A 26,878-nucleotide genomic window follows, 5' to 3' on the forward strand; every position below is an offset into this window, starting at 1 on the left:
TAATAAATCTTTCGGACAATGCAATAATTAATATTTATTGTATAGGTAATAAATGGTTGTAAAATTTCTTATTTTAAACAGAATAAATAATAGCAAAACATATTAAATACCTCCGACTGGAATATTTCTCGTATGGGTAGCGATAACTTCAGTAGCGTTTTCACATTTCTGTTTGGTACATTATGAGAAAAATCAGACTAATATAAAATATTGTAAATCGTAAAAAAAAAAAAATTATTTTATCCAAAATTTTACTTGCTCTTTGTTCTCTTTTCTGCATTTTGTAAGAAATTTGCGAAAAAAGTTGTTCTTTTTGGATACAAAAGAAGCTATGCTTATGAAGTTACGCTCAACAATGACGAGATTACCGGTTTTGTTTTGAAAACAAACCGACTGTTGCCATTGATAAAAGAGAAATTGTGTTTTTTTTTTTTGTTTTTTTTTTGTTTTTTTGGCTGCCATGAAACTTTGCGTTGTATTCCATTCTAACTTAGTGTTGTTTTTCGTAATTGATTTCTTGAGTTTTCTTATTTCATTTGATAACACATTTTTTTTTTTTTTTTTTACTTTTCTTGAATTACCCATATAAGCAATCAATACGCAAGTTTTAATTTAAAAAAATAATAAGGTCAAAATCGACTCGTAAAAAAAAAAAAAAAAAAAAAAAAAAAAACCGAATGAAAAAGTATCTAGCACTGCGGACACAAGGTCAAAGAATGACGAAAAATTTCGCCTCCTTCAACGTCTCAACCCTTAGCAAAGCAGTATCGTTGAAAAGTGGTAGTCTCTGGATACTGAAACAGATACTGCGAACCTTTCTAATGCTGTTTAGTTCCATAATATCATAGTCAATTAGAAAGTTAAGTGTCTGCGTATGCTATTTCAAACTGCACGTCGGTCTTCTGAGATATTGTTATTTCACTTTATGGATTCCCCCTGCTAACTGCGCAGCAAGAGTGGTGTTAAGAGTCCGCACGACGGGGGAGATAACAATTTGACCGATGAAGGGGTATGATTTATTGCATGAGGAAACATGTGTAATGATGACTGCTTCAAATTTTCGACAGATTTTTAACAATCTTCTATTTGAATAACCCGTTGAGTTAATGGAGCATAAAAATATCAAAATCTGAATAAGATTTTTTTTTGTATGTTTCTGATTATTATTATGGCTCTTAACCTTTAAAAAGAAATAATTATCCCAACCAATCAAAATATTATCCTCAAATCACCTAATTCTGTTTTCTTGTTTAGAATTCTTTTAAACTAAATTCAAGCTGAAACAAAACAAAGTAATAAGATTTTACAGTCTATATTTATAAATATTTAAATACGATAACATGCATTATTTGTATATCCCAGTAACTTTTTAACAAAACATTTTAATATTTTTCCCACAACACTTATCGTAAGAATTTAACATACAAGAAAACTGGAGATCATGCGATATATTTCAATGTCAGAAAAAGTATTTAATCTAAATATTTACAAATAGATAACGCAGTTTTGTGTTTGTTCATAGATATCCAATAGCAAATTTAGCATAACTCGGAATATACAATTTCTGTTTTAGACGCGTTTCTCCCAACAAAATTTTGACATAAAACTACACTTGTAGTAACAAAATCCCACATTAAATTTCATATATATTTCAGTCATTGCGTTTTTAAATTATCGCGTTAACATGTTCTGAAAGTACAGACCGACAGACGGTAAACGCCTTGTTGAATTGAGCTCAAAATTTTATAGGTGTCTACACTATAGATGTGAATTTTGTGTATCGAACCTTATTTATTTAGCTCTCTTCGTTTTGTAATTATTGTGTTAACTTATATTCGAACAGAATGACTTGCTCTGAACGGATTTGGCTTAAAATTTGATAGAAACCTACAAATTTGGTATGAAGATCATATAGCAAATTTCATGCATCTAGCTGAAAGCGTTTTTGAGTTGTTTTTGTCACAGACAGCCGGACATTTTCCAAAAATGTGTTTTTCGAACTCGGGAAAATCTGAAGCGTGGAGGTTCGCTAGTTAGTAAGTTAGTTTTATTAACGTCCCATTTTAAGCAACACTAGGGCTATTTTGGGACGGGCCTCATAATTTTGAACCGCGGTCAGATGACGAGGACGACACCTGAGCTGGCATCCCCCTCTCCACACCAGCGGGAGGACATTTGGCCTTGACGGATTTAACGTGCAACAGACCCCCTTACACAATGGTTCTTCGGTGGAATCGAGTCTCGAACCTGAAACCCTACGGCTCAAGAGCCGAGACCTTACCACCAGGCCACCGCGGCCCTTCGTGTAGGTTCGCTAAAATCTCGAGTTCGGATTTTTTTGACACAATTACAATATTTTATATTATGTAAACGAGAAAGTTAAAAAAAAATCATAGAATTATAGCAGATAAATGTGACATTACAAAACAGACATAACCATAAACAGGCAACTTAAATGTTTTATTCCAATAGCGATAAACCAGCTCATTTGGAGAATAAACTCTGCTGTAGTAAGTGCAGTTGCATTCGACTTTTTGGATGCATTTTGTCAAGATTTTCTACTATACGATGCATATCTAATTTTTTTTTCCCATTTGCTATTACGCACTCAGTAAATCGTGAGGCTTTTGACACCTATTCTGAACTATGGCACTGTGCATATAATTTTTAGCCATTCGAAATGCACTGTAACTTCTTTCGTATGCACCACGTTGACACTGGTAAAGTGTGTACAAGTTTTATTAATCTATTCATTTTGTAAAACGCGTAGGTAAATCGAAAAAATTTACTGCTACAGTTGTAATAATGTTTTCGATTAAGATGCATCTTGGTTCCGTTCTAAAATACCACGCATATTTCCGGATCTATTTTTAAATCATGCGATTTACTGCAATACAAATGACCAAAGGAATCAATATCTTCTGTCTTAACAAATTGGCGACTTTAGTACCGAGGTTTTTACGTGTCTAACAGCAGTTAAAAGTTCTTTTGTTTACTAATCAATGTCCCGCATATCCTTGAATTTTCAATTTAAACCAACGGGAGTCATCTCTCCAAAAATTTCTCGCATACTTTATAATAAAGGTGTTATCCTAAAGAATGCAACACATGGCACTGGTGTACAATAGTCACGAAATATTAACTTTTGGCCTGAATGTAGTATTTTTACTGAACCTATCATGTGATATTTAACGTTTAATCCGTGGTGTACCTTCAATAGTATCCCAAAATCAAACTTGTCTTTTAGGTGCATTTTTCCCATCCGATTGAAACAAAACTTCATATATTTGAGTCATTGCGTTTACATTTTTCTGGCATTTTCTGAAAGTAAAGACCGACAGACAGTCAACTTGTAGATGGAGTTAGCTTAAAATATGATAGGTGTCTAAATACTATAGATGTTAAATATGTGTATCGAATTTTATTTATCTAGCTTTCTTCGTTTTATAGTTGTCGTGTCAATTTATATTCAACAAGCCGGACAGACCGACTTGCCCTGAACAGATTGTATTCAAAATTTGATAGAAATCTGCAAATTTGGGTAAAGACCGTAAACCAAATTTCATCCGACTAGCTGAAAGTGTTTTTGAATTATCTTTATCACAGATAGACTGACGGACATTTTCGAAAAATGTGTTTTCCGAACTCAGGGGATCTGAAACGTGGAGATATATCAAAATCTCGAGTTCGAATTTTTAGACGATTACTATACTTTCTCTGTACTATGTATACGAGAAAGAAAAAGTTAAGTTGTGTTTTTCCAAGCAAACTGCACGTGTTTCAACCGCTAAACCTTGGTATCATACGTTCAATAAAAGTTAATTACAGAAAGTTGCTAATGAGAAAACAAACTGGAATATCAGGATATGAAAAGAAATGGCTTAACCCTTCAATTTTCGCGAATCTATAAAACATAGAATAGCAACAACACAAACAGTAGTTTAGCAGAAATATTGATAACAACCTTTCTTAAAACCAAGACATGGAACTATTCTTTTGAATGATAACCAGAAGATCTCTCTCGATAAAATACTTATTCACAAGGGAAGTATTTATAATAAAGTTAATTTTACTTTGTCATGTTGTCGTTTCTAATGGCACTTGTCATACACAAGCCCACTGATTTTTGAAAAGTCGGTGATTTTAAGCCAAGGGTCCGTCTTTTGTTTTTCAGTAGCGCCATCTAGGGCCAACAGTACGACTTAGCTACACGCAGGTCACAACCCTTTTTACGGGGTGGACTTCATTCATTCATCCACAGATCGTAATTTAGACCTGAATCAGAGAACTATCACCCCTGATCCAGTACCCCCAGTGGTATTACTCTCGACATGGAGGACTTTTTGACCACGACAGATTTATACGTGTGCCAGCCACCACAGACAAGGAGAGTCTTCAGCCGGCAGGGTTCAAACTCGCAACCCAAGGAACGCTAATCTAACGTCCTACCAACAAGGATATCCCGGCCTTTACTTTATTATACATTAATACAATAAAAAGAAGTTATAAAAAGCAATAATATTAATGTAATACAAAATAGAAATTAAATTTACAATTATAATAAAAAAATTCTACTATAGAATCCCCCCCAGCTCAAAAAATCCTGTAACATTCAGAACAATAATATAAGGAAGTTAAGTACATATCATGTGAAAAAATACATCCCTAAACATATATTAAAAATTAAATATATCTTATACTTGTGAATGAAATTCAAATTTGTGGGCAAAACTTCCGCACAATTTTTCTAGATTTTGTAGTCGCATTCAATTTTTTTTTTAGAAATATTCTTTTTATTTTCTAATATACAAGGTACACAAACAGAATGCAAAGTAGCCGCTGAAAAATTCGAGCTTGAGATTTTAACGAATCTTTGTCCTTCGAATTCCTCTGAACCCAGTAGGTAGGTAGGTATTTGGAATTTAATTCCGCAAAAGTTCACTGAATTTGAAAAGAATGCTTTTGTAATTCTATTTGTCTATGACATGATAACTCAAAAATGCTTTCAGTTATATAGAAAAAATTAGGTATATGGTTATTTACACCAAACTTCAGAATCTCTATCAAATTTTGAATGAAATCCATTCCTAGGAAGTTTAACAGTCTGACTGACTGCAAATGAACACGATAATAACAATGCATAAATCGGCTAGATAAGTAATATTTGGTATCTGTTTTAATAAAGATCTGTATTTGAGCCTTTTTGCATTTTTCTGATATAAATACAATAACTCAAAAATGCAATGAAAGATCTAGCTATTAAAATTTTACTTCTGTGTGAAATTCTAAGTTCAATTTGTCTATAAAAAAGTGTGGAGAACTTATATTTGATTCGCTTCAATTTTCTGCAAAGCATAAAACACTCATGAATGAAACTTTGAAAAAAAAAAAAAAAAAATCTGAGCATTCAGGATGTTTACAGCCTTGTCTAAGGTCCACAATTTTTATAGGATGGAGGAGAAAATAAGTGAGTAAAAAGGATTATAAGTAAGTGAGCATAAATATTACTCACTATTACCTTTATTACGAAGTAAGTGAGGAAATTTCAGAGAAACTACTCCCGTTGGTTTGGAGGGCAAAAATAGAATTTCTCATGTTCTAATTTTTTATTTATTTACACAACATATTAAAGCATGTAACTCCTTTGTTGACTCGCTATGACTTTGACAATCTATCAATTAGAGTTTGTTTTCATAGGATCTGTAAGAGTAATTTTTCCTTCCATTCATGCATAATATTTTTAAAGTAAAAATTGGTTTTGAAAATAATATACAAAAATCTTTTATCATTTAAAAACTTTTTTAATTAAAATCTAGAATATGAATTGAATTTTTGGAAACTACCAATAGCACATTTTATATTACAAATAACCTTTTATGATAATTAATGCAATAACAAACTTTTCATTGACAGAAAAAAAAGGGGAGGGGGGGATAAACCAAATTAAGTAATTCTTGATACAAATTGATATGTACCTGATTTTAAAGTTTCCATTCAGATTTTTAGTAACCCACACTTCAACAATTAAAAATATTTCATTTGCCACCCTAGGCTTCGACTGAATTTGAGCAGCAGACTTAAATTTTGTTTCAGGACAGGATAAATCATTATTTTGAGCACCATTACCAAAAGATATGTGTTAAAATAAAAGAGAAATTAACACCACTACCAAAAAATATGTGTTAAAAAAAATTGGTTAAATAGATCAAAATTTTAATGTTGCCTAGCAAAGCAGTACCTATATATTTCCTTATTTCAAAATCATCAGTTCTAATTTTTTTAAAAAAAATCAATAACAATCAGAGAAATAATTATACAGAAATGAAACTGGTATTGTTGAAAATCTTGATCTTTAAAATAATACAAAAGCATTTTTTGGAATAATTTCCTCTGGAGTTACTATGGAAAAAGACGACAAAATTTTGGATACTTTCTAATTAATTGAATATTTAATTAATATTGGTATTTTGAAAAGTTGAAAATATACTTTCCCTTGTCTTAAATAATAAGTGTGAAAAATTTGGTTTAAATCAGCTAAGTTATTTAGGAGGAAATGAATGAACCACAATGATTTATTTATATTTAAACTAGGCAGATAGCAGAACAAAGTACATCCAAACATCTTTACTTTACACCCAAAGAAAATTCATTACAGAAAATGATAAAATGGAATTTGATTCTGCCACCCTCAAATATTTTAAATATATATACATGGCATTTATAAATCACATCAACTTACCACAAATTGCTTTTATTTGATTTGTTTAGATTTACAATAGATTAATAGCAGTACTTGATAAAACAACAACCAATGGGAGTAAATGAAATCCATGGTGAATGGAAATCAAATAAATGAATATGAATGAAAGATGTCACCTTCCTTAAAGAACATGGTTTTCATAAATAATCAAGCAGATTTATGAATATGACTAAAAGAAAAGTAGAAGGAAGAAGGGAATAGATTAGAAGTTAAGGGATGAAGGGATCCGAAGAAATGGAAGTCATAACTAGATAAATATTAAGCTGTAATATATTGAATTCCTGAAAATTAATTTATTTTTCTTTTAAGAGAGATTACACACAAAAATTATACAAACTTACGAGAAGCATTAAATAGATCAAATCAAAATCTATGTAATTTATTTTATTCTATTACTTATAGTAAAAACAAAGACTGGACAATTGTGGTAGAAAAAAAATATTTCAAATTTACAACATCAGATAAAGTATTTATAAGTTTATACAAAACATCAAACAGAGGCAGATACTTGGTTGAGAGGAACTTCAAGGTACTTTGTAAGAGCTTCTGCTTTTGCTTTGAGGATACCCAAGTCTGTTTTTGCATCTGCTTGCAAACACAGCAAGAGATTGGCAACACCTGTTACAGCAACAATGCCCTCCTAAAAGTGAAAAAAAAAATAGTAATGGCTGGAAGATGTATTTTAATTGCGGGTAATTTATTATCTGCAATTAAAATATGTCAAGAAACAAGCGCCAGTACAGTAAAATTATGTTTCATATTAACTGCTGCGACTAGTGTTATAATTTCCATTAAAACAGGATTCCTTAAGATGTTGATAATGATTTGATGAATGAATAATGTGTATTAATTTCAAAATACCAATAATTAAAATTCATTTTAATTACTATAAATTGCATTTTATTGCAATCAACAAAATAAATGAATTTTTTTATATAATATATATTTGTTATATTCTATAATAAAATTATATTTTAGAAGCTAAAATATTTTTTTCGCAGTAACACTAGCTTACAATGTGGTAATATAGGATTTTTTTTAAATCTGAAACATAAAAATATAATGAAACACAGGAGAATACTGTATATATTAATGTGGCAAATATTTGTACATAGCACAAAATGTTACAACTTAAATTATTAGAATGATATCTCTGAAGTTTATAAAAAACAGATTGATGATAAAAATAAGAAAAAAGTATATAGATAATGCAGAATTCTTTAAAAACTTACAATGTGGAATAATAGTAAAATATGAAAAAGAAAAGCACTAGAGTAATGTTCATAAAGCCGAAAGATCAGCAATCCTTATTGTGCATTATAATAAAAATTACGATTAATAAAAGAACAAGATTTTATAAAACAGGATAAGTAATTTAATTTATATAAACTGAAGTTGTTTACAATTTTATGAACTAAAAACCATTTTGGAAATCAAATACATTTATTTGCATTTGTACCACAAATGCCAGATATCCTATGTGTCTTAAAACTTGCTACAGTCTGCTTACTGCTGATTCATTACAATGTGCCAACTGGTGGAATTATAGATAATTACACTGCTCACACTTACTAAAAATATGGAAGTTTTAACAATTAGCTAACTCTATATTTAAACAAAAACAGCATTATGCTTAAAAAAAGAATTCATCATCTACAAATGAGTACATTGTCATGATAAGGAGAAATAATTTTTCAGAATTTTAACTGAACTCTTTATTCAGACATTCTTTAGTGAGGAAATTTTTAACAATTCATATTTACACTGAACATGCATCTTTACAATAATATGTTAAAATTTATATATACTATATACTAGGTATGAAACGCGCAGTAAAAATTGCACATAAATGGTGTAGTTTTTGTAAAAAACAAAGATTGTTTTAAATTTGATAAAAAAGATAAACATATGCATTGATACAGAAAGTCAAGTCTCCAGAAAATGGAAGGTATTTTTAAAGAGAAGAAATTAAAGAAAAGTTACATATTAGTATTTAAACATACATATATTTGATAATCAAAATTGAGCTTCCAACTATAAGTCTATGCTAAAAAAAAAATCACACATACAGGTACATTAATTTAATAAGTTCACTAACACTTCTCTCATTTTCATCAAATGTAAAAGTAAATTGTTATTCTTATTTCTAATTTTAGACCAGCCACATTATACAACCTGAAAAAACGCACTAAACCTTAAATTTAAAGAAAATAAGCCTTTAAAGATGCATTTATCAAAATAAATAAATAAAAATAAAATAAATAATCTTGCTGTTGTGTATTGTTAAGATCTAATGTTTAGTGCCATCACACACTAATGATAATTTGTTTTATAATCATCAAACAGTTCAGTTTTCAGATACTTTAATAACAATTTGACTTTTCCTTAAACATGGGATTCAAAAAAAAAAAAAAAAAAGCAAACATGGTTATTCCATATCAACTCAACAAATTCAACATCCCAAATTTTCTTGAAATTTGGCATAGTTATACTATTGGTACAGACTTGGGAAAAATATGAAATTTTATTAAGATATGTCAAGTCATTTTTTGAATTATAGATCTCAACATCAATGTATTAAATTGACATGGAGACTTTCCTAACTGAACTAGAGATCTGGAATAGGTACCATTTTACAGTATTTTTCAATGGTATGTAACACTATGTAGGTTCAGATTTAAAAAAAAATCTTGAAATCGAATCTAAAATGTTATAAATTATATATATAGATTAAAATTTTCAAATTTATTTCCTGAATAGTTTGCATTGTTATAAATCACATGACAAAATAATCTGGGAATAAATATAATGGCTTCATTGTTTAAAAAATAAAAGCTAAGACCAATTTCTATTCATTCAGCTTTGTATTCATTTTAATTAATATAATATTGTTAATATTGACAATAAAATATGGAAATAAACATGAAAACTGATATAAAGGATGATAAAATTTCCACTAATATACCTAAAAAAAAAAAAAAAAAAAACTTACTATTAAATAAAGGATATAGTTATTTTGTCTGAAACCTTCATTTGGTCTATAGCACTGTTAAAAAGATCGAAAGTTCTTCCAGAGTCAAAACATTCACTGTTGCTAGAACATCCATATACGAGACCCATAGAATTGAAGCATTTTTTGGATATGAGAAGGATACACATGGTCCTGAATGATTTAAATTCCATTTATCAGAACTTTAAGCTCTATAACTTCATAAAAGACTTGACATATCTAAGTACAATTTTATATTTTTCCAAAGTCTATCCCAATAGGACATTGTGCTAAATTTCAAGAAAATCCAAGATGGTGAGGATAATTTTTTTTTTTTTTTTCTGTGTAGAAAAGACATGTTATGACCTAATAATAGTAAGAAAATAATTTATCAATGCATCTATGATTAATTTAATTAAATCATTTGTTGCATATTTAAGATTATTATAAGACAATTTATAATGTTTAAGATTGTTTTGACAATTACATTTATTAAGGAGTGATATTTTAAGCACTAAGAGCATCTTTCTAGTGTGGTTTAGTAATTTTAATATCCATTTTTGAAGCAACATAAAAGTTATAATGGGACAAAAATTTTAATTTTGATCTATGGTGAGATAGCAAGAACAATGCCTCAGCCAGTAGTCCCCATTTAGTGAATTATTATGTAAACTCCCGAGTCGCACTATCGAGACAACATTTGATCGTTGATGCCAGATATAAGATAAAAGATAATCATATATAAAGCAAATTTTTACAAAGATAAGTTTGAAACCTTGTGTCAAAGTTTGAAACTTGAAGAGATCCTTAAGATTTACCAATATTGCATACATTTTCAGTTATAAGAGCATCTTTCAAAGAAATTAATTGCTGGATTAAGTGCTCTGCAAATTTTTAAGAATGAATTATACATTTCTCCAAGTTTAAAATCACTTGAAGTATTTAATTCAGATTTGATTCCAATTCATTAAATTAAACTATGTTGAAATGATTTCATATAAACTCCATAATAAATAGCTCTATCATATCTAAATTAAAAAACTGAATTACAAATTTTTAATATACTTACTTCACAGTCAATTATAATAAATTTTAGTGTTTCAGAATTAAAGGCAGGGCAGCCATTTTTTTCATATGCCATCCAAATGTTGCTGGTAATGGCAGCAATCAATTTAGCATCTTTACCTGCATAACCAGCATATGCTAAGAGTGTCCCTTCTCTGTTTAAAAGTCTAAAAAAATAAGAATTATGATGAAATCACCCGTTATTCCCTTTAAAAAAATTATTTATACAGCATGCTAAAATAATGTTTGTAAATAGAAACTAATAATAAAGTATATTTAATATTGCCTCTCTCAAGTGCAAGTGTTCCCTTCTAATAGAAATATATCAGTAAATGATTAAATGCAGATTCCAATAAATTTCCTTTGAATTTTGTTAAAAAAATTTACACTAAATATAAAATTAAAAAAATAGAATATATAGAAAGATTATAAAAAAATTGATATAAAATGATTAAATTTTTTTTTCTAGATAAGCATTAAAAGATATTTAAAATAGACTAAAAAAAATGTAAAAAAAAAGATTTTTGAATTTTTTGGCTTAACTTAAAAATTAGTCTCTAGAAAAAAAATCACAATGTACCTTCAAAATGCAGTTACCGAGCAATAAAAGACAACTGAAAATCTAGAACTTTATAATTGCATAATGACTTATATGAAGCACAAACAAAATTAAGAATTATGAAATTATAGACTTGACCAAGACAATAGTTTTAGTGATGCAGAAAATTTATGGATTAGCCTATCCCTTATACATATATATATATATAGAAGTAATTCTATATATAGACAAAATAAGAAATATAACACATTAATACCAAAAAGGGTATGAAATTGCAAATTTTTTTTCAAAAAAAAAAAAACAAAAAAAAACTACATAAAAAAAACAAAAATCTCAATACATATGTTTTCAAATAATTTAATTAGTGAAAATTTAACTCTAATCCAATAAAACTTTAAGCGATGAAGTTTAAATACCTTACAATAAATAAAAAATTAGATATTTATAAGCAAATCTGATTTCTGAGAACATAATATGTAGATCTAAAAAATTATTCTACGATAGTAGCAAAAATAATATTAGCAGGTTAAAATTATAAATACAGAAAATTCAGTTAAAAGAAATATCTCTGAGGATTATTTATAATGAAAGATATTTAATCCATATATTTATAGTAAATACTTCACTACTTCTTTAACCTGGCAAGTATAAAAATAAAGTTTAATCTGATAAACAGAATTAAGAAATTAAGAAAGAACTAACATCTCAATACTTTTTAAATATTTTTAGCAATTGTGACACATTTTTCAGTTTAAAATGTAACCACCTACTTCTTTTGTTTTAATAAATAACTAGGTTACTGTTTTTAACAGTAGAGTTTTCTTACTGGATTTTTGACAGCCAAAATTTAAAACTATTTTATGTTAACTCTTAAAAATTGCATATTTCCTCTGAAAAAAAATTCCTGAAATCATTTATAAAACACATTATACATCAAAGAATAAAAACATTTTGTACAGACATATTTATGGTGGAAAAAAATATTTTGCAGCGATTACCACACTTAACCCTATTAGAGAGCTACAAAGACTAAATACACAGTAGAGGATCATAGATATCTATATGCCATAATATTGTGAAACACACACACACACTTTACTTTGCAGGGTAGGGAGGTAGATTTCAGTAGAGGAATATGAAAAAAGAGTTCAAGATGGTTAAAATTATACCAGTGTTTTCTAAATGAAAAATAAATTAATTATAGAAACAACACAAAAACAAATTTAGAAAGTTTTAAACAAATGATGGTACATCAACATTTTGTGAAAAAGACTTGCACACAAAAAATATCCTATCATTATTTTTAATTTAGATATAAAAATAATTACAATTACGCCCGCAAACAATCCTTCTCAGGAACTAAGCAAACAACACATTGAAAATATAAAATACAATTAACGAAAGAAGAAAACATTACGACATGAGAAATTACTTATAAAAGGTATGAACCTAAAAAATATGAAATATTGTTTAGGGAAAAAAAAAATAGTAACATTTTCTTTTAATGCCTAAAAGTTTAAAAGTAAATAAAAAGACCAGAGAATTTAAATATATAAAATGTAATTTCTCAAAACAGTAACTTCCCTCAAGACAGGAATTTTTTTTTCCAAGAGGGAATTAGTTCATCTTTTAATAGGAAAAATTATATAAAAAAATCAAAATTTAGAAGAAGAATGTTTAGATATGATTAAAGAAACAATTGATATCCTAAAATTATAAATTTTTGTCATCACATTCTTAATTTCAGAATTATTCTTATCTTCGAATTACATTTAAATGGGATTAAATTTTTAACAAATGCTTACAGAGTGCTAGATACTCCTCCTGTATTTGCCTGGCTTAAGACCTGCGTTAAAGCTTTTGGTTTCAGCATTTTGCAGTCAAGGTAATTATTTAGAACTAATTATAATTTCTGACAGTATTAAAACTATTTACAAATCAACAAGAATCATTGTCACCTGACGTTTCGAAGAGGGTTTTTACAGATTGGAGTAAGTCGTTGCCACCGGATGTATACCCCTGATTCTACCGGATGTGAACCAAAGTTCATCGGATATGACGTAACACTTTGTTGACGTCATACTGGTTATTTAGCGCGGGCTTTATCTAGCAATATTTAATGACTAATCCTTTTTTCTTTTTGCTCTGCTGTACGTGAGACGTGTGTATTGAATCTCTTACACCTTTTGTTTGCTTGTGGAGATAAGAATTCTTTTTGTTCTTTTATATATTATTAATCTATATTGTTTATTTATCTTTCATTATTTATTCATCTTTCATTATTTATTCATATTATTTAGAGTTTTTTTTTTTACTTTACTTACCTTAATTAGAATTAGTATCACTGAACATACTAATTAGGGTTAGCTAGGAAACAAAAAAGTTTCTTTGTGCTTGTATTTTATATTAGGGGAGAGTGGCTCACCTTGGGACACAGTACACCTCGGGACAGCTTTATTTTTTGCCCTAGATTTTAAATTAATGCTTAGCTTTTATAGATGCAGATAGACAGCAGCACAGTCAAATCTTCAGATGTGTTTTGATTCCATTGATACAGCAGGTAAGAATTTATTAAGATTTTTATTTTGAGAACATGTCTAGTAACTTTCATGTAAAACTTTGATAAGTAGTTAGGTAGATTTTTAATGAAAATATTTTGAAATAAAAGGTACTATAATGAAATTTAAAGCTTTCTCTATAAAACTCATGTGTAATTATTGTTCTGATGCTAAATCTAACAGCATGTCATTCTAAAATTTCATTGTGTGTGAATGGTCCACCTTGGGACAGGGGGAAGTGGTCCACCTTGGGACACAAGATGTGACTACCTAACTTTTATTTCAAATATTTTTACAAAAATATATTATATTTAAAATATTTTTTATTTAATCTACATAATCTGTGTTTATTAATAGTTATTATTTCTACTTTTAGGAACTCATTAGGCTTAACAATGGCAAGGATTAGAAATAAAGAATACCAGAAAAACGAAACAGTTCGTGGTAACAATATTCAGAAAGCTGCTGCAAAAGTTTTATCAAGAGGCAGCACCTCAAAAGGCAAGTAACCGAGGAAGAAAAAGAGGAAGATCAGCTATATATACGGACTCTCCTGAAAAAAAAGCAATTGAAGATGCTATCACTAATAATGAAAAGAACACTCAAGTAAAAGAGAAAGAATGTATGAATATGAAAGCGAAAAAAAGGATTAAAAAACAGCTTCAGTTGATCATTAGTAGCAGTAGTGAAGATGAAGATTTTATACTCTCAGAATTGGTAGGAAGTAATACAACTGGAAGAAAGCCAGTGATTAGTGATTTATGTAATGATGACAGTGATGATGATGTGTACAGTTTAGATGAAACTACGGATGAAAAAAAATTAAATGTTGGTGATTTTGTTGTTGCCAAATTTGCTGGTAAAAGGTCTGTTGTTGCTTTCATAGGTCACATGGAAAGAATTGATGGCGATGAATATGAGTTATCTTTTTTGAGACGACTAAATCAATCATTGACATTTATTTATCCTGAAAAAGAGGACAAATCTTATGTAAACTCAAATGACATTTTATTAAAACTTAAAGAACCAAAGCAAAGTACCGAATGTTCTTTGGGTTTGGTATTTGATTTCCAACAATTAATTACAATTAAATATAAAATTTGTTAATTTTTTTGTGTGTTCAACTAATAAAAAGCTTTCTTAACAAAATTAGGAAATATTAATTTCTAATTGGTTATATTTATCACTTTATATACTTTTCTTTTCTCGAATAAACAATTTCAGGTGTAATGTAATTCAATTATTGATCTTTTCATATCTGTTTTTCAGCTGTCCCAAGGTGAGCCACCAGGTAGTACACCTTGGGACAAAGTACAAGTTTACTAAATATTTTTTTTTTAAATTTTCTATAATGGATTAAAGATTAAAAGCTGTTAAATAATGTAGGCAAAGGTTAAACAAATACAAGGTAAAAATTTGAAAATAATTCATCAATATAAAAAATTTTGAGAAAAAAAAGAAAAAAAGCGTCCCAAGGTGAGCCACTCTCCCCTATATACTTTTATATTTAATTTTACTATTTGTTTTTCCTTAGATTAATTAATCTTATTATTATCTATAATCTGAAAGATTTTAATTTCCAGATTAGTGTTAACTTGGGAAATTGTTTGATTGTTTTTTACATTTAATTTGTGTACTATTTGAATTTTTTAATTATTCAGTGGTGTATTGAACTTGATAGTTTCAAATTTATTTGTGGTATCTAATAAAAATCTTGGAACATCTTCTGTATATTGAATCTTATAATTGTTTTCTGTTTTGCTCTGTGCTTTTTTGGCAGTTTGTACAGAATTTTGTTACTATTACTAGCTTTTGAAAGAATTCCATTTTTCCATTTTATCTCACTGTTTTACAATGAGGGCTCTCTTTATTGGCGATTCCATGATCAAATACTTACATAAGTATGTATCTATTGAATCACTTGACTTTCATTTGGACATTGTTTCCTATCCTGGTGCAACTATTGAAAGATTAGCTAGCAATATTTCTGTACACAAAAATTATGACTGGGTCTTAGTGCATGTTGGCACAAATAATGCATCTTTGGATACTATTGAAGTAATACTTAGAAAATATAGAGCTTTGGCCACTGAGGTATTACTTCATAACCCAGGTGCAAGAATAATTTTCTCGTGTATTGTTCCAAGAGATTTTGATTTCCACAGAAAGGAGTATAAGGAATCGGAGTATTTTTTACAGACACTAAACTATAAGATTCGAGCTATAAACTCTGCACTAAAAGAACTATGTTATTTTCAAATGTATTTCTTTTGCAGTTCTTACCAGCCATCTTGGAAAAACTATCTTGCAAGAGATGGCTTGCATTTAAACGGATGGGGTAATAAGCTGCTTGCAGGTTGTTTTCTTGAATCCTTAACAGGATGCATTTCAGCAGATACAGCATCTAAAAAGATATGTATGAATACATTGGTTTTTTTTTTTTTTTTTCACAATGAGTTTAAAAATTTATGCAAGCCTTAAGTTGATAATTTATAATTGGTTTTTGTTTTATTTTCGCAGATTGTAAAGACTCAGTCTTCCAACTCTGGTTTTTCATTTGATGATTCAGAGTTTCCTCTATTGTCATCTTTTCCCGCAGCATTTGTTTCTTCTGCTTGGCCAAAGCAAGAGTCTGCCAGGCCAGTTTCTAGGCCCGTTCAACCTGCTAGGCCAAAGCAAGAATCTGCCAAGCCAGTTCCTAGGCCCGTGCAACCTGCTAGGCCAAAGCAAGAGTCTGCCAAGCCAGTTCCTAGGCCCGTGCAACCTGCTAGGCCAAAGCAAGAGTCTGCCAAGCCAGTTCCTAGGCCCGTGCAACAGTCAGCTGCTCTGCTGACGAAAGATATTTCTTCTCTGCCGTCTTCTAAAGGTAATACTCAATTTGTACTGCCTGTGATCCCATGCATTCCATTCAATCAGTTTAGTGAAAATGTTTTTAGTAGTATTCCCACATCAAATAAATTTTCAGTTTTGGCAACGAATTGTAAAATATTGCATGGTGGAGGCCCTCAAAATTGTTCCTATTCTAAAAACTGTGTTTATTGTGGGAAAACATATTTTACGCGGTCCTCATTTTCAAATCACCTGAAGAAATTTAAATGCCCTCAACCTGTCAAAGACTGTTATCCTAAACTATGTGAAAAATGTTTGAAGTCCTATTCCTCTAAATCTTTTTCAAACCATTTAAATCAATGCAACAAATCAAAAACTCGTGTTTTCTTATCCCCATCTGGAAAAAATTACAGTAGGGTTTTGGAAACAAATGCATGTCGAACAGAATCGGTGGCAGGACCTGCAAAGGATCTACAAGCAAGTAGAGATATTAAATTAACATCTTTAGTTTCAGATAATTGTCAAAAATTTAAAAGTCCTTCGAAAGTTAAAAATACATATCCTAGAATTTGTAAATTATGTTTAAAATCTTATTCTTCTAAATCCTCTTAGCTATCATTTTAAGCATAGGTGTAAATCTGCGGTTCAAACTGTATCATGTTTGCCAGTTAAAAGTAACTGTATTGTATTGGATAATAACTCTCACAAGGAATCAATAATAAACCCCATTGCAGATGTAGGAATAAATCAAAATGTACATAATTCTCAATTTCTGAGTAATAATTATGAAAAATCCCCAAAAAGTTTAAAATGTGGTAGCATTATTCCTGTAAAACCTTTTAAAGGTCATCAAGAAACCTGCAATTTTACCAAGAAAAATGAACTGTTTTTTTGTGTACAATCTGAGTGCAATCAAGTCTTTTCTAATCTATGGCATTTAAATAAACATCATAGTGCTGTGCATCAAATTCAGAATGTCAAAACATTTTCTTTTGACTCTTTTAAAAATTTTAAGATTTGGTTAGAAGCTGAAAGTTCTTCTGCTTATACTTTTTTCCGGAAATCAACAGGCAAAAAAGTTTTGGGTGATAAAACGTTTAATTATTATGTTTGCCAATTTTTTTATCCTTCATATCTGTCAAGGATTCAATCAAGAGAAGAACGACATGCTAATCGTAAAAATAGAAAAGGAGTAATACCTTCCCATTTAAATTGCCCGGTTAGAATTTGTGTGTGCGAACATAAAAATGTAGTGAACAGTAACATATTATCCAGTTCACAATCATCATACTGGGTATGAAAATACAAGATACCACCCACTTAAAGAAAATATACGTAATTTAATTAAATCTTATTTATTGCTATCATTTCCTGTTTCAAAAATAGTAAGCTTAATTCGTGGTGATGCAGGCTGTCGGGATAAAAGAAATTTCTGCCCAACAAAAGAAGTTTTTATTTCTCGGAAGACTATACAGTCTTATTCAAGGCATCTACATAATACAATAAAGCCGATTAATGATGCCATGTTTGTTTTCTGTACTGTGGAGAAATTAAAAAATGAAAAATATAATCCCATTTTAATTTTCAAATTACAAAAGTCAGATACTATCTTTGGACCTTCTTATTTGGATAGCTTACCAAATTGTGAAAATTCTTTTGCATTAGGTTTTCAAACTGAAGCTCAAAAAGACATGCTTATGAAACATTCCCATAAAATCCTTTGTATTGATGCTACCCATGGCACAAACCATTATGATTTTTTTCTTCTTTCATTGCATGTGCAAGATGAATATGGTCAGGGATATCCTGTTGCGCATTTTATTACAAATGGTTTAGATTTTCGTACATTAGTGGCTTTGTTTTCTAGTTTACATTGTCGCATTCCTAATTTGAAAGTTCATACAGTCATGATTGATGATGGTTTTACTTTTAATTTTGTATTTGGTCCCGATATCAAGTATCTATTGTGTCAATGGCATGTATACCGTGCTTGGAAAAGGCAGTTGACTGTTAAAGTCCATGATAAATGTCTCCGTATGAAGATGTCGTATGAATTATTAAATATAATGAATGAAAAGTCTCTAGAGGATTTTGATAATAAAGTTTCAATTTTCATTAGTAAATAATTAAATGAATGCCAAAATTTTGTTGATTATTTTGTAAAAAATTATTCTGCTAGAAAAGCATTATGGGCTACCTGCTATAGACAGTTTCCACATGGTGATACCAATACAAATAATTACTGTGAATAGTTTCATAATCAGTTAAAAACTGTATATTTTGAGCGTAAATTTAATAGGCGCATAGATGAGCTAATTTTAACTCTTTTAAAGATGGAAACAGATAGGTTTTTAAAATATTCTTCTAATGTTGTAAATAATGTTCCATTAAATTCAAATTTCAATAAAACTATTAAAGAAAAGCATGAAATGGGTGTAAAAATTCCTATTAATGATATAATTAAACATGATGATCAATGGTTAGTAAATTCACAGACGAAAAAGGGAATAGTATACTCAGTAAAAAAAATTACAGATGTTTGTCTTTTATTAGATCATTGCTGTTTTAAATGTACTGATATTAACTGTACTGTACTATGTAGTCATTTGTATGTGTGTTCTTGTGAAGACAATAGTAACCTTTGCAAACATATTCATAAAGTACATTTATTGTATTCTAAAATAAAAACATGCATAACAGATGATTTTTATGCTGTTGAAAATGAAACAAATGCACAAGGAATTGACCCCCAAATCTTAAATTTGGAATTGAAAGGTAATGTTTCGTCTGAATGTTTTAACACAAAAGAAGCTGAATGCAAAAAACTATGCTCCGAGATTTTGGAATTAATTAAAATTCCTCGTATTCAAGAAACTATGCTAACTAATGTAGTAAATTGTTTAAATACTTTAGTATCTGGTATGCGTGGAGTTGTCTGTCACAAAGATGATCCTGCTCCTGTCGCGCCTCGGTTATATGTTGCTCCCAATCAAAAAATTCCCCCACAGATTAAATTTTATAAAACTTCTCAAAAACATAAGAGGAGAAAATCATTTCAGGAAAAAAATGGGGAAACGGCAAAGATTAAATGAAAAAAATATTGATGAACCTGACAGTATTATAGATGAGATTGCACCTTTACAATCGTATCCTGCGGGAGAAATTTCTAAATGCTTTAGTCGTGATGAAAAAAGTAATGATGATCCTGATGGTCATAAAAAGGAAATTATTCCTTTAAAAGCTTATTTTGCTAGAGAAAATTCTGTATGTACTAGCCTTAATATATTCAATAAATTTAGTAAGATGAATGCGGATAATCCTACTGCAACAGTAGTAACTATTAATAATATCAATCTTTCTTTTTATATATTAAAATCTTTAGATCCTTTTGTTACTCGGAAAGAAGAGAATTATCTAAAGTCTGTGTCACCGAGCTTTAAGAAGGGTTGGCTTTATGATTCTGTTATTGATGCTTTTCTTTTCCTGTTAACCGAGAAATTCAAAAATTGTAAAGCAATAGAATCCTTGCAATCAGTTTTAATTTTTAATCAGAAGGATATTCTTAAATTTTCTTGGATTCAAGAGTTGCCAAATCTAGATTTATTAATTATCCCTGTCAATTTAAATTGTCATTGGACTTTGATTATTGTTAATATAAAACTTAAAACATTTGAATATTTTGATCCACTTGGTGGCAGACCAGATAATAATACTGCAATTTTGATTAGGAAGTGGTCTAAGATTTTAAATAAATTACTTAATTCAGAAAGCCACTGGCAGATACTTTTTCCACCTCATATAAAACAAACTGATGATTTTAATTGTGGAGTTTATATAAAGTTTTTATGCACATCAAAAATTGAATAAATTTTCTTTAACTCAGGACTTCAACATACTTTCATTTAGAGCCCTAATGTTTGAACAGATTACTAAAAACTTAAATTTTTAAATCTTTTATTGTGAAAATTTTAATTTTGATATTAATTTAAAAATAATAAATTTGATTAATTGTTAATCTTACTTAATGGGAATTATCCCTTATCCCTTCTAAATTTAAACACCATAAACAAATAATTCCCAATGGTTAATTTTAAGTGATTGTCTAAAGTTTTTTAGCTTTCTCTTAAGCTTAACTTTTAGGAAGTTCTTTTATTATTAGTTTCACGGAAGATTTAATGCAAGTTATGATTGCTAATCTCAGTGAGAATAGATAATTTTGGAAATGGAGTGCCTTGATGGTGTCAAGAAAAGGTAAGTGACTAAATTCAAAAATTTAAGTTAATCACATATTCAAAACAGGAAGAAACAAGCTCATAATGGAAGCAATATACTAAAAACGACTTAATATAAGTATATGATTGTGTTACTTTAAATTGTTCTTGTCTCATTTTAATGGGTTTATTAAATGTTGTTTGTTATTTAGTGAATGTAATTTGAATCAGTATATCAATAAAAGCTCACTGTGACCAAAATAGTATATATTTTTATAAGAAAAATAAATTAATTTTTTATACTGCAGTTTATATTGTATATATTTCAGTTTATTTATTTTCTCCTGTCTTAAAATAAAGGAACAAATTCCCAATGGTTTAGCTGAAAAGATTGTCCAGAAATTTCTGGCTTTCTTTTTAAGCTTTTAACTTTTAGGAAGTTCCTTTATGAAAAAAAAAATTTAGTATCAGGATAAATCCATACCAGAAATTGTGGTGAAGCTTATAAGCCAGATAACAGCCTCTGGAAAGAGTGTACATTTTTGTCCAGGGGTCTTGTTACTCGGCTACAAACCCCAACGTCACGAGTTTGCTCCTCTTCCTCATTGGTGACCCTGGCTCTGAACTAACAAATGTATCCAAACAAGAATTCAAGAAATAAATCAGTAAGTGACAGCTAAGAAATGGAACATTTTCCATGCTATAGCTGTGTTGTATTTAAAATTAAAATAGATAATATGAAAAGAATTATATTTCATTTGTTTAGTGTACATTCTTATAAGAGGGTGGGCATAGAAATCTGTATAAAAAATTATTTAGATGTAGATGGTTGAAATATATGTAGAAATTTATAATGTTATATTATCTATTCATTGTCTGCATATTTCATCACTTTGCCATGCTTGTTAAAAATCTGCAAGGATATTGCTGAGCTTGATTTTTCTTCTTTCAGCTCATATAAAGATGTATAGTTCTCACACTCTGAAGTGAAACAAAACAATGAGAATATATTACATTATTACTTTTCACAAATTACAGATTTTTAATGATTCTATGTTATTTTATTTTTCCACTTATACCTATTACTTAATGATTTCTTTTTACATAGTTAATAAATATAATTAATCTTTGGTTATCAATTAATTTTATAAATGTCTCCCAGATACAGTTTTCTTTTCCTCATTTTGCAAATGAAACAAATTTATAAGTGCTTGGAATAGTATATAAAATTAGTGAACTTAATAAAATTCATCTATTTCTTTGGCACATTGGAGTACTGAGAGAATATCATATATTTATAACTTGAAAGAATAAAATAAAAATGTCAAAATAGAAACAAATTTTATATTTAACAAAATTATTTATGATTTTGAAGATTTGTATTTTAAAAAAATGAATTATACAGTGGCAATAAACTATCTAGCAAGGTAAAAAAAAGAAGAAAAAAAGTACTGTTTCCTGATTTTATGTTTTATATAATTTACTACACAGCACATTTTTGCAGTGTCTTGCTTGGAGTCAGTTGACTGAATATTTTTTGGAAAATGTGACTAGGTTATTGCCAATATCCAACGTAAAAGGCCATGTCTATGAAGTTAAGAATAAATATACAACATCTTTTTAGTCTTTTTTTTTTCATAAGGTAATGAAGATATTTGTTAAATATTGTAAAATTTTTAATTATGAGTTAAGATTTTTTATAAGCAAAATAGGTATGTGATAAATCCTAATTTTAAAATGTAGTGACAAATGAATCACTAAAAAATCAGCTCATTCAGTTATAAAACTTTTCCTACCAAATGCTGATATTGATTGTTTATGCTCATAGGGTGTGAGTGGGAAATTTCAATGGAAAAAAGAAAGGTAGAATGTGAATACTGGATTTTATGACTATACTTCCTGCTTTTAAACTTTCAGCTTGAGAAAATAAGTTGTCTTTTTTTTTTTTTTTCTTCTTCTTTTTCTTTTCAAGGGAAGAGCTGATTTTCCGTTTTTTCTGTGAAATTCAGAAAGAATGAGTACCAAATTTATAGAAAAAAAAATAATTAAACTGTGTTAAAATTCTGTAAAAAAAAAAGAAGTCTCTCATAATATATGAACACTATATTTGGACTAGTTTTTCCTTACCAAATTTCATTTGAAGGCTATATTATTGCATGCAATTTTTTTGGGGTGAATTAAATATATTGGATCTAAAAAACTCTGTAAAATTAAGGTAATTTTCATTTTTTAAGAAATGAGGTTTCATTATAGTGTTGACAAGTTTTTTTAACACATAAACAGTCTGAAGAATTAATAATTGTATGAATTTTTTATCCAAGAAATTTATATCCTAATATTGAAGACAAACTATTTATTTTTATCTAAATGATGAATGAAATAGCTTGTCACTGAAATATTAAGCAATTTTTATTTTTAAGAAGTCAATCATGCGGTTATTTCTTTTAATAATTTTTCACATCTGATAGTTTAGCAACTTATGTTCCTTGCATTGTTTTTATTCGTGTAAAAAAAAGTTCATTTTAATAAAAAATATCTTCAACAGAGTATATGTTGATAGTCTGAATACAATTCTGCAGTGCCTGAATATGACCTTTTTATTAAATAGACTACTGCTTAGGTCCCTCTAGATATTTTTTTTTTTGTGTGGTATTTCCGATAGTTTCATTTTGTACTGTCGCCTAGTGTACAAAAGCCGTGCAAACTTAATTATTATTATAAATATTGATATTAATTTTAGAATATTTTTCTAGCAGTTCGTTATTTACTTTTAGAACATTGTTCTACCGAAAGTTTTATATTTTTTTGTTCGATAATTAAAAAAAAAGCTGCATTATAATTTAAAATAAATATATCAAATCTATAATTAAATATTATTTAGATTGTCTTTTAAAAGTCTTAAAACTTATTTTGTGTTGAATTCTTCGAAAATTTAATTTGGCATTGCGATATACTGAACTTTAGAAAGTGATCCGCAATAAAAAATTTTGTTATTTCAGTTTGATGAAATTTTCTTCTTAAAACTGTTTATATAGATATTGCTGAGGAGAGGAAAAGAGAAACGACCCCTTGAGGGTATAATTGGCATTCGAAGACTTCGTTTTAGTCCGGTTCACTATCTGACTTAAGATCTTCAACTTGGAAATATTCTTTATAAGAATTTTTATTATGATGAATGGGTTTATTTTTCCATAGCACTCCTTTAAAGACTTTCATTCTAAATCTCTAAACGTTATTCTGTCTGACTACTAAAGAACACAATTGCCCCAATGATAGAAAATCGTTTTCAATTGAATTTTTTAGAATTGCAAATAAGTCCTTTAATTCGACTTTAAGAATACATTGTGATCAGAGACGTGTTGAAAAAAGAGGGGATTATTGCTCCTATTTTTTTTTTTTTTCCCCGAACTTGCTCCACATTTTGGTACTTTTCATGATAATTCGACTGGAATATTTTATGTTTGATTCCTCTGATTTTATTGTACCGAATATAATTACTAACGAATATACTTAATATCTTTGGAATGTGTGTGAGTATAAATCCAGTTACTACAGATAAAAAATTAGAAAGTATATTAAAAAATATTTTTTAAATTTTATATAAATTACAGGTAAAAACACGCACGGCAATAAAATAAATTTCATCGGAAAACTCATTTTTGTATTTTAAAAATAATTTAAAAAATGGTTTGTGTCTGATATGCTTCAAAATTATTGAAGGAAAAATTTAAAGTTTTAAATAATGTTTAGGTGAAAAATCTAATTCAAATTTTGAAAATCTCTTTCTTAATCCTTTAAAAGGTCATTTTTTTACACAATCATGATTTGTTAAAATATTTTTAGGATTGAATTTGGCTTAAGAAAAGTGACTCATTTAGCTAATTACATTAATTAAATTTGATTTCTTGATAATTAAGTAACAAATCAAGACACACTATTTTATGTGAAATAAGGAACTGAAGCATCTAAGTTCCTGTCTTATAGAAAATTTGTCCCCTCAGGGGCTCACCTTCTTTAGGTGGGTACAGGTGTTCCAATCCCGAGGTACCCAGGGATCTTTACTCTTTCTTTTCTCTTCCTACTCCTCTATCCCTTTTCTCTTCTTTATCCCCTTCTCTCTTAAAATCCCCCCTTCCCCTTCTGTTTTCTTCATTCTTCCATCTCTGGACGGTAAGCGAGGGAGCTCTCCATGAGAAGCTGTCGCCGCTCTGTTTGCTTCTTGCTTCGCATGGACAACCAAAAACCCCACGTGTTCGCCGTGCGTGGTGACCCTCTAAGGGTCTAAACCGAAATGTACCACCCGTCTAAACGGGTGGTACATTTCGGTCTCTGATGCATCAATCGGTCGGTATCCCAGATATTTGACTGGGCTGCTCAGGAGGATCAAGCGAAGGGGTTACTCCTTGGGCTTGGCGTTAAGGGTGGTCACTGTCCCCGGGGGTGACTCTCAGCGTATAGGTTCCAGCTAGCGCCATGATAAGCGCTAAGGCTGGGAATGGGCAGAGCCAGTGGCTGCCTTCCCTTGTTGGGCTCCGTGGAAGGCGGTGTCGTCGTGGCCCGAATTTTTTCCCCCCTTTTTGCATGGGTTTTCAGACACTTTGCCATGTTTACCTATCACTGAAGATACTAGATTTCTAATATTACACACACCAGAGACCTTTCATAGTACAAAGATTGATTTCTTCATTTATTGGTGATGTGAAATCTACTAAAAAAAACTTCCATCCGGGGATCTTCTTATTGAGACCTCATCAAAAACACAGATTGCTACGACGCAGAAATTAACAAAACTTGAAGACTTCCCTGTAGAGGTAACTCCTCACAGGACACTGAATTTTTCTCGAGGAGTCATCTCTGATTTAGATCTTTTTGATTGTTCGGAGAATGAACTCATTCGGGAATTGCATTCCCAAAAAGTTTGTGCAGCTCATCGCATAAAAATTAAACGTAATGGTTCATTCATTCCAAACAAAACATGTCATTCTAACTTTCAGTAGTCCGGAACTTCCGAAATTTATACGTGCTGGCTATATACAATCCAAAGTTAAACCATATGTACCGAATCTTCTACGTTGCTTTAAATGTCAGAGATTCGGACATTCGCAGGGAACTTGCCATGGCAACCGTCGATGTGCCAAATGCTCATGAAACTTCAGTTTGTAGCTCACAGACCTTCAAATGTTTAAACTGCTCTGGGCTCCATCCTGCTTATTCCCGTGACTGTCCTAAATGGAAAAAGTAATTCAAAACCTGAAAGTTAGAAGAAATATTTCATACGCAGAAGCGAAAAAATTTGTTTTAGACAGAACACCCAAACCTGGCCTTATTATAGTGCCGCCATAAGTTCAACATTAAAATGTACTTGTTCTCAGACCGAATTACTTTTGTGGTCAGTTTTACCACACCGATGCGCAGATGTGAAATTAATTCGTCTATGCTTTGGACACACATAGACATTTGCTGAACAAGCTCCTCATTGTACGAACTGTGGAGTGATTAATTCTATTGCACATATTCTTACTCAATGTCCTAATTTTACTTCTGATCGTTTAACTCACTTTCATTCGCCTATTTCAAATTTACAGGACCTGGTGGGTGAGAAACCTCACTGAAAATTTTTTACTTTTTAAAACCTACTGGTTTCTTTCATAGCATTTAAAATTTATTTTTATTCTTGTGCCAAATCATTATAAATTATAGACCTTTTAAACTTTTGACGTTTTACAATGTATCATTGTTTTATTTACACCTTTATGATGGAACTGCTTAAATATCCTTGTGGATGACACAACTTGTCCTAAATTGTACCTTGTACCAGAAAACTTAAACTATACCATACCATACTATAGAAAATTCGAGTCAGAACTTAAGTAAACCTACATAACTTCACACAAAAATTGAAATATT

General features: G+C 29.6%; 1 protein-coding gene across 1 annotated transcript; it reads right to left on the reverse strand.

The window, feature by feature from the left end:
• Positions 1 to 7,129: 7,129 nt before the first annotated feature.
• On the reverse strand, positions 7,130 to 13,372 carry LOC129975835 (ragulator complex protein LAMTOR2-like). Its single transcript, XM_056089071.1, has 3 exons — positions 13,179 to 13,372; positions 10,819 to 10,981; positions 7,130 to 7,400 (listed from the first exon to the last, which is right to left on the reverse strand). The coding sequence occupies exons 1-3, from the start codon at positions 13,244 to 13,246 to the stop codon at positions 7,251 to 7,253; spliced, it is 381 nt and encodes a 126-aa protein (XP_055945046.1). The 5' UTR covers positions 13,247 to 13,372; the 3' UTR covers positions 7,130 to 7,250.
• Positions 13,373 to 26,878: the final 13,506 nt, after the last annotated feature.

Source organism: Argiope bruennichi, chromosome 7, assembly GCF_947563725.1.
Source record: "Argiope bruennichi chromosome 7, qqArgBrue1.1, whole genome shotgun sequence".
NCBI classification, from domain to species: Eukaryota; Metazoa; Arthropoda; class Arachnida; order Araneae; family Araneidae; genus Argiope; species Argiope bruennichi.